General features: G+C 39.6%; 1 protein-coding gene across 1 annotated transcript in view; it reads left to right on the plus strand.

Moving 5' to 3' along the window:
* Window positions 1-9,464: 9,464 nt before the first annotated feature.
* LOC119283998 (zinc finger BED domain-containing protein RICESLEEPER 2-like) overlaps window positions 9,465-12,922 on the plus strand; it is a 7,776-nt gene continuing 4,318 nt past the window's right edge. The window contains exons 1-2 of the mRNA XM_037563316.1: window positions 9,465-9,568; window positions 10,404-10,531. Of these exons, the coding sequence (XP_037419213.1) occupies window positions 9,465-9,568; window positions 10,404-10,531 (232 nt within the window). The remainder of the gene's footprint in view (window positions 9,569-10,403; window positions 10,532-12,922) is intronic.

Here is a 12,922-nt window from a genome sequence, read left to right on the forward strand (position 1 = left end):
ATCATAAAAGAAAATAAATAAGTAATTAGAATTTTGTTACAAACTTTAATAGCAAAAAGAATTATCATAAAAGAAAATAAATAAGTAATTAGAATTCTGTTCAAAACATTAAAAGCAAAAAGAATTATCATAAAAGAAAATAAATAAGTAATTAGAATTTTGTTACAAACTTTAATAGCAAAAAGAATTGTCATAAAAGAAAATAAATAAGTAATTAGAATTCTGTTCAAAACATTAAAAACAAAAAGAACTATCATAAAAGAAAATAAATAAGTAATTAGAATTTTGTTAAAAACTTTAATAGCAAAAAGAATTATCATAAAAGAAAATAAATAAGTAATTAGATGGGTGCATTGGTACCGGTTGGTGGAACCAACCGGGACCAATGACCTACCTTTAGTCCCGGTTGGTGCCTCCAACCGGGACCAAAGGTCTCTGTTGCCCGCCCTTTGGGATGCTGAAAAGAGGCCTTTGGTCCTGGTTGGTAGCCCCAACCGGGACTAAAGGTGGGCATTAGTCCTGGTTTGTGCCACGAACCGGGACCAATGCCTTTGCTATATAAGTAGCACTTAGGAAAATTTCAGAACCGCCCATCCGCACTTCAATCTCTTCTCCTGCTTTCCCCCGACGGCGGCGAATCCATCCACGACGCCGGTAGGCTGCCCGAGCCAGCCCTCGCCCCGCGCCGCCCCGTCCCGCGCCGCCCCGATGCCGTCTTGTGCCGCCACGGCCCGCGCCGCCCCGTCCCGCCCCGTGCTGCACCTCGCTGTCGCCGTCGCCGTCGCCGTCGCTGTCGCCGTGAGCAACTAATTTAATTTGACGTTAGTACTAGTTAATTTAGATGTGTAGTTAATTTTGTTAGATTTTTTTTAGATTTTTTTGTAGTTCATAGATTTTTTGTTAGATGTGTAGTTCATAGATTTTTCTGTTAGATTTTTTCCATATTGTGTAATTAATTTGTTCATATTGTGTTAGATTTTTTTTCTGTTAATAGATTTTTTTGGTGATATTATTGTTGAATATGCATGTTTGTATGTTCATATATATGCGAAGATCGAATATGTCAAATTTTTATGATTTTTTTCTGTTCATAGAATTTTTATGATTTTTTTCTGTTGTAATTTTGTTCATAGAATTTTAATGATTTTTTTGTTCATAGTATTTTCTTTGTCAACTTATTGTGTATGCATAGGAAAATTGTGAATGATATAAGTCATTTATGAATATGTTCATATTTAGAATAGAGGAAAAATGAAAAAAATAAGAAGAGAAAGTGTATAATATAATTAGTTAGAAAAATAATAGAACTATAGTTAAACTAGTTTATTTTTAGTAAGTACTACTTTATTTTATTTATAGTAAGTGCTTCATATATAGTTGAACTAGCTAGTTGATTTAATAAACTATTTTATTTAACTATATATAGAAGTAGTTTGTTTTTAGTAAATACTACTTTATTTATTTATAGTAAGTGCTTAGTAGTTGAACTAGTTGATTTAATTAATAAAACTACTTTATTTAACTATATATAGAAGTAGTTCCCGCATCGACGTCGGCGATGCCTATCCCGCATCCTCGTCGTCGTCGACTCGGCGGTGGAGGCCTGCTTGATCAGGGCCATGTTCGGGACTGGGCTCCGGCGGGCTGGTATTGTGAGGTGGTACCTTCCGGGGGACGTAGGTTCGTGAGGAGGCAGCCAGTTGTTGACCTGATCCTTGTTTGGTGGCGGTCGCGTGGGCCAGTGACGGTGCCAAGGCTTCCGGACACCGCAGAGGTGGTATGTCACCGTGTCAGCGAGGAGGACGAGCACGTCCGTCGCTACATGGTTGCATTGGAGGGCAGGTTCGACAATACCTGGCAGATTCTTCAGGGACCTCACTGGAACTATGATCATGTGATGGTTCCTTATCTTTGGGTGTCCACCGCCCGCGACGATACCCGTCGGGCGCTACGGTTCTAGTTGTATTAGTGATGCTATATTAGTGATAATATTCGACGATGTATGGACACCAAGAGATGATGTACTTTTGTTTATAATTGAATGCATGCTAATTTGAATACTACTTTATTTTATGACTTGGTTTTGCTTATTTTATGATTTGGTTTTGCTTATTGAATGCTCATATTGGAAAAGTTCTCCTTCATTCCCGTGTGCTAGACAATTTGGTGTAATAATGCACTCGGAAATGAAAGGAGGAGCTATATACCATCACCGATAATCAACCAGTGATTAGTAATAATGATCTAGTTTAATATTTGAATTATGAACATAGGCCGGAAATGTCGTACTCGGACGACGAAAACCGCCCGGGGGAGTGCGACTGGTGCCACGACGACCGAGGTATGTGCGACAGGTTCATTGAGCTGGACGAAGATCGGCGCTTCAGCATTAAGCTCGAAGAGACCTTCGATGTTCATATGGTACGCAACGACGACAATAGTTTTTTCGTAATTAAGCATGACTTCAACTATTTTAACGTGTATTTTTCATCCTTTCCAATTCGACTAGCTTATCCCATGCTATGCAAGACACTATGTCTTGGAGAGGATGGGTTTTGAAGACCATGAAAGTATGGAAACCAAAACAATTCTCCTAAGGACCCATCATGGTGTGGATTTTCAAGTAAAGTTGTACAATGCTGAGAGTGTAACCCATTTTGGTTGCAAAAATTGGGAAGCACTTTGCAAGATGTATGGTTTTGATGAGGGTATGCTTATCACCATGGATCTTGGTGATCCTACAATCGAGCAAGACAGACCTTCGATTTGGGTCCTTGTGGATACACCTCCAAATCTTCCCCCATGTGAGCTTAACATAGTTATTAAGTAATTTATATTGTTTATTTCAAAATAGTTGACATCTTATTTCCATTGACAGCTTATTTTCATTCTTCCAAGAATGTGCGGAAGATGGTAGACAAAACCCACTACACCGATGGCTCCGAATTAACTTATAGGGAGAAAAATCATCTGATCGCATTTTGTACTGATCTTGAGAATTACAATGTCTATAATCGAACTCCTCAACATTATGGTCAATACGTGCCACTAGATCACGTGTTGAACTACGGTAACTACCATGGAGATACCCTCGTAAGATTTTTTACTATTACGACATCCATGCATCTTTTTGCACACTTCTAAAACTAGTACATCATTGCTAACTACGAAGTTATTACTATGTTTTTCAACAGATAATCCCGAATGATTGTGTGCCTCATCTGATCTATACGCATGGTAGCCTTCATGTTTTGAACATACAACCAGGTCTTCCTACGAATCTGAACTGTCCATACCGGGTTTCTGAAAGAAGCGGAGACATGACAATCAAAGAATGGAAAAAAATGTATGGACAGTCGTAAGGAGCTTCTTGGAAGCAAAAGGCAGCGAAGCGCAAGAATTGGAGACAGGATGATCTCCATTATTCATAATGGAGAGTTAGGGTCTATATTATTTTATGCTATTACCTTAAGGGTGTTTAGGTCCTACCTGATACTGATGATCATGTGCTAAATTATGTAGGGTTGGGTTCGATGACTATGAGGATGATGATCGTATGACTTATTATTAATAACAAGTAGAAGTTGTATGATGATGCATGATTAGTAGGACTTGTTATTATATATGATGATGTATGATGCGAGCATGCATGAGTTATTTTATAAGCGGGTGAAATGAACATAGCAGCAGCGTTGATAAACCAAGGACGAAGATATAAGAGAGGACACTTCTCTCTATTAGCTAGCTAATAACAACCTAAAAATAACCCCCAAAACCCCTAAAGCAGCCACTTTTTCTTAAAAAAAAGAAAAACATCGCCTTTTGGTCCCGGTTGGTGCCACCAACCGGGACCAAAGGCCCCCCTGCCTGGGCTCGGTGCACCGGCCACGTGGAGGACCATCTGTCCCGGTTCGTGTTAGAACCGAGACTAAAGGGGGGAGGCATTAGTAACGACCCTTTAGTCCCGGTTCAAGAACCGGGACTAAAGGCCCTTACGAACCGGGACAAATGCCATGTTTTCTACTAGTGTAGGCCGAGAGGACTTGGCTTGCATGGCATGACTGCATGCATTGGACGGCTGTTTTACATGCTGATCAGCTCCTTAAGTGTAGCTGAGTTAGTTGCAGTCAGCCAAAAATTACGAGAAAACAATATTGCCAAATGAATAGGTGGTTTCGGCAAAACAGAGATAAACCATGGTTTAGACAAACCGAGGTATTCATTTCCCTCGCGTTGAAAAACTGACGTTTTCGATTACCATAATTTTAAAAAAGACAGTGATGCCAAACTAAGCATGCGAGAAAAATGAGCCGCTCGCTATCTTTCTTTCTTGTTCTCTCCCAAGCTGCAGCTGCTGCTCTCTCATTGCTAGAGATCATAAATGGTGAGTATGCTAGGCAGACCTTGCTCAAGAATACCGGCCGTAATAATATGCCTTCTGCAGCCTAATGAAAATTCCAGCCACCTTCACTCCTACTTTTCTCTGTGCGAGTGCGGCGGTGCCGGCCAGCCGACGGCACATCGAGTCACCTGAGCATCAGCATAAGTAGCGCTATGCAGGCAGTTCGATCTCCTCCTCATCTTTTGTAAGCTGGGTAGCTAAGAACAAACGGCTAGCTAGCAATTTACATTGATATACAACATTAGCCAAAAAGCTCAATATTTTCAATACTCTAAAATACCGTGATATCTGAAAGCTGTGGTATCTTATATCTTCATGCTAAAATACTGTAGTTTCTTAATACTTTGATTTTTTTAGTATTTCACTATCAAACACAACCTAGTCTATATTAGGCCTGTAGTAACAACTATAGCACTAGTGATGGGCGTGTATATTGGGCCCTCACTAGTATTTCACTAGTAGTGGCCGCTCTTCTTTGATATTAGAGCCACAAAAGGAGATATAAGATATAAGAAGAAATTTTGCATAGCACAAAGCTTACCACTTTGACATAAAAACTTAGAAAATGTTGACAGCCAAACAATGACTAGTGAAAACTACATAATACCAAGTGCATAGTTCATCACAAGTTCACAACAACATCGTTGAAAGTGCATGGTTCATCACAACATCATTCAAGGACCATAGTTCATCACAACAAACACATAATTCGAAGTTCATGACAACAAAAGAAATGGCTCAAGATGATCACGTTGACCTCAACAATCCACATGACAAGATCATGTCAATATCCATCTTCAAAGTAGCAAGAGCAACACCAACATGACGATTATCTACATGTAACACAGATTTGGAAACATATTGGGATCATGTAAAGATATGAAAACTGAAACATGTCAAAAGAATAGTTACCAATTGTTGTTATCCCCCACATCAACAATCTTGGACAACTTGATATTCTCAACATCGTCCTCCTCATCTTCATCTCTCTCCTAATTATTTGGAACTTAGCCACATACAAGAAATAGACATAAACCATAGAAGAAAAGATAGGAGTCATACCACCACATTGAAGTCCTTGTGAGAACCTTTGATATAACTAGCACCGCACACCAAGGCTTCCACCATTTCTGGTTTCAAAGAACTCCTGTAGTCATCTAAAACCACACAAGTAGACATATCTATGTTCAAGGATAGGATGACAAGTTGACAAGTTAATATCTAATGTAACAAGTAGACATACATAAAACTCTTCCACCCGTGCTAAAAGTTAATTCCGAAGACACGGAGGTAGCCGGGACAGTCAAGAACCTCTTTGCCATCATTGCTAATACGGGGTATCTAGGTGCATTCACCCTCCACCAATCAAGAAGATTGAACATAGGATCCATTGCCTCATTCAAGTCATCTAGATAGTTTCTAAGCTCACTTTTTGATGGTGTTGATGAAGTGGCTGATAAGAAGGATTGAAAATCACAATCCATAAGTGGCATCGAGGTACTTGTGTTGCAATTGTTCTCGGCTGATGATTCACTAGCTCTTTCTTCAGCTTGCTTATTTTTCGCAACAAACTTCTCATACAATGTGTCCAACTCTCCGCGCACAATATTCTTCTCAGTATTTGCTTTCCCCACAGCATAGATTTGGTGATAGCACCACTCAACATACCTCATCTTGTACCTTGGGTCCAAGATGGTAGCAAGCAGCATGACATTGTTCGGCTCATCCCAATACTTGTCAAATTTATACATCATTGCATCACCCATTTTCTTGTAGCATTCATCATTATGAGCCATGGATTTTCTCAAAGCAATCTTGATGCTGACAATGTGAGGGTAGAATATGTTGGAGGTGGGATATAATTGCCCAAAAAATGCAGTTGTCACATGAGATAAAGAGAGGAGCAATGGCTTAATAACTTTAAACTTGTCCCATTCTTCCTTTTCCAGCTCCCATTGATAGTTGGCATTTGAAGCTGCATAAGAGGACAAGGCTTCCCTATATGAGCAGGCTGTATCAAGCATCTTGTATGTTGAACTCCACCGTGTGACAAAATCAAGATGCAAATGGTCGCCAACCTCAACACCCAATATTTTGCAAGTCTCAACAAACTTGTGGAGGCTACTCGGTGACTTCTTGAAATACATAACCGTCTCTCTCAAATTCTCTATCAAAGGGGCCATGATGGTTGTCCCATCTTGCACCACCAAGTTGACAATGTGTTCACAACAACGGACATGGAAATATTGGGCTTCAAAGTCCGTACCTACAAAAAAACAGCAAGCATATGACAATATATTCAACCAAAACAGCACACATATGAGCATGTGTTCAACCAAAATATCATTATTTGGAAAAACAAAGCATATATACTAGAAAAACAACAAGCATATGACAATATATTCAACCAAAACAGCACACATATGAGCAGGTGTTCAACCAAAATATCATTATTTGGACAAACAAAGCATATGTACTACAAAAACAGCAAGAATATGACCATATATTCAACCAAAACAACAAGTATATGAATATATGTACAACAAAAACATCAAACATATAACCATATGTTTGAAGCATTGTCTAGTGTGATGGATATATATAATTTGCCTTAAACAAAGCATGTGTACTACAAAAACAGCAAGTATATACCTCTCCAAACAGCAAACTTTGCCTTCAAACCGCTGACCACAACATCATTGTTTGAAGCATTGTCTAGTGTGATGGATATAATTTTATTCTCTATCTTCCATTCAGTCACACACTCATAGATAGCATCTGAAATCACATGCCCGGAGTGAGGAGGATCCAAATCTATGAAACAAATAACACGTGTTTGCATCTTCCAGTCCTTATCTATAAAGTGTGCAACCACACACATATATTACATGGTCTGGTTGCTAGTCCACAAATCGGTTGTCAGACTAATGAAGTCCACATCCTTTAGGGAAACTTGAAGCAACTCCCTTTCTTTCTTGAAAACCCTCATGCATCCAACTCTTATTGCCTTCCTTCTAATGGGTTGATAGTTTGGATTCAAGCACTTCATGAGAATGCTGAACCATTTATGTTCAACCATTCTAAATGAGTACTCATGGACGCAAATCATCTTTGCCATGACCTCCTTGATGAGTTCCTTATCATACTCAATGCATTGGACATCTGGACCACTTGTTGTTGCATTGGTTTTTCTAAAAAAACAGAGTAGCTTGGATGAGATCCCTATTAACCTTGTCCTTGTAATACTTAGATGTGTCCACATGTCTTCCCATGGATGAGGTGCTTCCACCTTGGACATATGCAAATTGATTATCACAATAATTACATTGTGCCTTCAACTCCATCAAACCTTCATTCGATGGCACCTTTACCTTATGAAAGAAGGTCCAAACCGCTGACCTCAACCTCGATCGAAGGAGCTTGACCTTTTCGCTTCTTGGCACTCTTTCGTTGCACTTTTCTTGCTTCATCCTCACTCGAACTAAGAAGTACGGTTCTTGCTCTTGAGGCGTAGGACCAAGGCCTAGACCATCCTCGGACATGTCATCACCTTCGAAGGCTTCTTCTTCACTATCCACAAACCCATCTAAATCTGATTTGTCACTAGCCCTGGGCGGCACCTCAAACAAGGTATTTTGCTCTTCCTCATCCTCCTCCTCATCCTCTTCGACCTCTTCATGATCCTCCTCCGCTTGCTTATCATGCTCCATTGCCTAGCACACAAAAACAACACACAAATGATCTTGGACACACATATATTTGACTTTTGTATAGAAAAAACAGCACACCGATGAGCTTGCACAAACATATATCTGACTTTTGGATAGTAAAAACAGCACACACATGAGCTTGCACAAACATATATTTGACTTCTGTATAGCAAAAATAGCACACACATGAGCTTGCATAAACATATATTTGACTTTTGGATAGCAAAAACAGCACACACACATGAGCTTGCACAAACATATATTCGACATTTTGATACCAAAAAGAGCACACACATGAGCTTGCATCAGCCTGGGCGTTCGGGTACCCGAACTCGTTACCCGAACCCGAACCGAACCGTAATACCCGAATTGTCGGTTAATTCGGTATCGATCTTCGGTACGGTTCTTTTTTTCAGACTTTTCGGTCTTTGGGTAAGGGTTCGGTTACCAGTCTCGAAAACCCAGAAAAATCATATTAACCGAAGTTTATATAACCAACGTCTCACACGGTCACTAGGTCACACATGCGGCTGCGCGGCCCAGGCCCAACTCACCTCTACCCACCGCTCGTATAAAGCCTCCCACCCTCACAGTCACACGAAACACAGACTACCAAACCCTCGACCCCTCCTCCCTCTCGTACTCACCCTAGTACCTAGCGGCGGCGGCGGTGGCGGTGGCAGTGACGTGGGAGGCAGGACGGCGCATCGGTGCGTGATGGCGTGAGCCACGCGGGCAGGTCATGATGCTGTAGCGATGCACCGAAGGAGCCGCAATTGCTGGATCCAGTGGAGACGGAGATGCGCGAGCCACCGGCCGGAGTCAACGCACTGAGCACGGTCGACGGCAGCAACAACAAGTGATCAACGTGAGTGGTCAGTCCCTTGACTTTGCCACTCCCCAAGTTTCACTTTGTCCCGATTCATATGCTCAACTGCTCAAGTAGTCAAGTGTTCGTTGACTTGTTGGTGTATCGGCTGTAGGCATGTAGCTAAAATTTATATAGATAGTGAGTTTGAGTCCCGATTCAGATGCTCAAGTACTATAATTACTAGTATGTGTATGTAGATAGCAGATTGTTTTGACACCTTATGCAGACAACAAAATTGATGTATGTGTATGAGTGTATGCAGAGTTGCAGACAACAGACTTGTTAGTTCACTAGTTGTAGATAAAGTGTACTATTAGACTAAATTATACTGTTAAATGTACTATTTCCTGTAACTATGAGTGATGTTATATATTGTACTATTTATTTCATCTTACTTATACTGTTATATTTTCTGTAACAAATTGTCACTTCTCATTGGTGATATGTTGGGCTAACTAGTTGTGTCATTTGTTGTTTGTAGATGGCAGAACAAAGTTCTCGTATTTCGCTGTCAGGCACCTTCCCTTACAATGCTTTGAACTCGGAGAAGGACAGTCATGATGGGCAACAGCTCCCCAACCAGCAGTAGAAGGAGACGACCGAGGCTGAGAAGAATACAACAAATGCCAAGGAAAGGAAGGAAATGGCTCCACGGTCGGAAGTTTGGAATCATTTTAGCAAGGAAGTAAATGCCACGACAGCAACATGCAACTATTGCAAAAGTGAGCTTGCTTGTGGTTCTAAAATGAATGGTACATCATCCTTGTTGAAGCATTTGACGACCTGCAAGAGAAATCCACATAGCGTCAAGGATGACAAGCAGCCAACTCTACAAGCTACTCCGAATCACGGGGATGCTAGTAAGTGTTCACTCACTACCTGGAGATTTGATCAGGATACGCTTAGAGATGCTTTGGCTGAAATGGTAATTGTGGATGAGCTTCCGTTTGCATTTGTTGAGAAGCCATGATTTAGAAGGTTTGTGGCAAAGGCTTGTCCTCGTTTCAATGTCTCATCCAGGAGGACGGTTACTAGAGATTGTGTCCGCATTCATTATAGGGAGAAAGTCAAGCTAAAGAAATTCTTCAAAGAATCTTGTGAAAGAGTTTGTGTAACTACCAACACATGGACATCTTCCCAAAAGCAGAATTTTATGTGTGTGACAGCCCATTTTATTGACAATGATTGGGTTCTGCATAAGTGGATCATTGGGTTTTTCTTGGTGAGGGGTCATAAGGGGTCATTGAGGGGTCATAAGGGGGAAGACATTAGGAAGGACCTGGAGAAGTGTTTGGTTGAGTGGGGCATAGATAAGGTGTTTTCAGTAATAGTTGACAAATGCCTCACCAAATGATAGAGCGGTAAGCTACATAAAGAGCTTCAACATCTTGATCTTTGTGGCTATTGCTCTTGATCCAAGATACAAGTTGTCAAATTACATCAAGATTGCAACTTTTGAAATGTTTGGGCAGATCAATGGAGAGGAAGTGTGGACAAAAATGAATACAACTCTTACAAATCTGTTCCAAGAGTATTTTAAGTTATATGGTCACTAGTGCAGAACCGGCCTTTAGTGCCGGTTTGTGAGGGCCTTTAGTGCCGGTTCGCCAACCGGCACTAAAGAGTGGGGACTAAAGGCCCCCCCTTTAGTACCGATTCGTCACGAACCGGCGCTAAAGTGCAAACATGTGGCACGAGCCAGGCCTGGGTGCACGTAGGGCTTTAGTACCGGTTGGTAACTCCAACCGGTACTAAATGTTTTTTTAATTTTTCCTTTAAATTTGTGTTTTCAATTTTAATTTAGTGATTGTTTTACATTATAACGAGTTGTTAAATCCATATCCATATTATACTTGATCACCTAATTAGGTGATCAAGTATAATATATATATGGATATGGCATATATACTTGATCACTTAGGTAGGATCCATCCAGCTGAAACTAATCTGCGGTTTCTTTCATTAAATGATATAATAACTCATCATCATATCATCATATTAATATAAAAACTCTTGCATCATATCATCAACATGAGTATATATATACTCTACCTAGCAGCTAAAAATCATCGTAGTCGTCATTATCACTATTTAATCATCATAGTCATTACCGCTATCTAATCACCACCAACACTAGCTTAAAGAAGAAACATTCACTTGTACCAGAAGCAAAAATATCATCGAGTTCAACATGATTGTCATGATATTATAAACGTTCATATATAATACCACAAAAGCAAATCACTCTTTGAGATTAAGTTCAGTACGAAGAACACAGACATGAAAGGACAAGTACTAAGAGCATGAACTAGCTAAATCACTCATGGTGCTCTCTCTCAGGTAAAATAGCATAGAACATGTATAGCTCTCCTGATTCATCATACTGGAGCATGCAGATGAACCTGTCTCCTAATCGTGGGCTGCACTTCTCATTGCTGCCCCCTAGTACTTCTCTGCGATCGTTAACAATTTTCCTCCAATATTTCACTATTAAGCATTCATCGCTTCTAGAAATCCTAAATGCACTCATGTGCAATGCAGGATATCTTGGCCGTAAGCTAACAATTGGCATGCGACCTTTAGTCTCGATCCCCTGAGGCACAACTGTCATCGGGAGTCCCTGCTGAAGAACATTGTATAGTACTTAATTAATTAATATACTTAGCAATGAAAGTTTAGCAAAAAAATTATGTATGCAAAAGATGCACTGAGGAAAAATAGTAAAAATCTTACCATCATTCCTAAATAGATGTGACCGTAGTTCAATACGATCACTATTGGTCGCACGTTTTGAGTACTAACATTTCTAAGTCCAGGAAGAAAATTTGTCTTGACAGTATGAAGATCCTCAAGCCATGAAACATAATGACTTATCTCCTCGCAGTTTATTTCAGCTCCGGGACAGTAGTAGGTCCTGTCTACCAAGCGTCGGACATGTTTGCTTGAATGGAAATAAGCTGTCAATAGAAATTAGTTGTCAATTATTTTTGAATAAGCAATATCAAAGACAAAAATATAGTTGAGAAGAACTCACATAATGGTAGAACTGGAGGCGTCTGCACATCGACCCATATGTCTCTATTACCTTCAATATCATCTTCTGGACGAATATCAAAGGTGATAACCATATCAGGCTCAAATGCATAAGCCTTGCATAGTGCTTGCCAAGTTTTGCATTCAAAATAGGTGTACATCTTTGCATTGTATACTTTGACGTTGAAAGTGTAACCATGCTCAGTTTTCAGGTAAACGCTCTTTATCTCCATAGTTTCCATATCATTGAAACCTATCTTATCCAAGACAAAAATTCTTGCATGGCAGGGGATGCGCTAGTAGAATAGTGAAAATTAAAAATTATAAGTCAGGCAAATGAAGCATATATAAGTCATGCTTAATTACGAAAACAGACTTGTCGTTGTGACTTACTATATCGAATTCGAAGGTCTCATCCAGCTTGATGCTAAATCGTCTATCATCAACAAGGAAATTTCTGTCGCACAGGCCGCACTGGTCTTCACAGTATTCGCACATACTGAAATTTTTTCCGTCGTCAGACGACATTTCCTATATATGTTCATATAGGCGAAACATGAAACACTTACTAATTCAATTAATTCAACTAATTCAACTAAGCATTTACTAAAAATAAACTAGTTCTATTAATTCAACTAGTTCAAATAATCTCATATACCTAAATTTTCTTACTAAAAACAAACTAGTTTTATTAATTCAACTAGTTCAAATAATCTCATATACCTAAATTTTCTTACTAAAAGTAAACTAGTTCTATTAATTCAAGTAGTTCAAATAATCTCATATAGCTAAATTTTCTTACTAGAAATAAAATAGTTATATTAATTGAACTAGTTCAAATAATCTCATATACCTAAATTTTCTTACTAAAAATAAACTAGTTATATTAATTCGACTAGTTCAAAT

Source organism: Triticum dicoccoides, chromosome 4A (assembly GCF_002162155.2).
Source record: "Triticum dicoccoides isolate Atlit2015 ecotype Zavitan chromosome 4A, WEW_v2.0, whole genome shotgun sequence".
NCBI classification, from domain to species: domain Eukaryota; kingdom Viridiplantae; phylum Streptophyta; class Magnoliopsida; order Poales; family Poaceae; genus Triticum; species Triticum dicoccoides.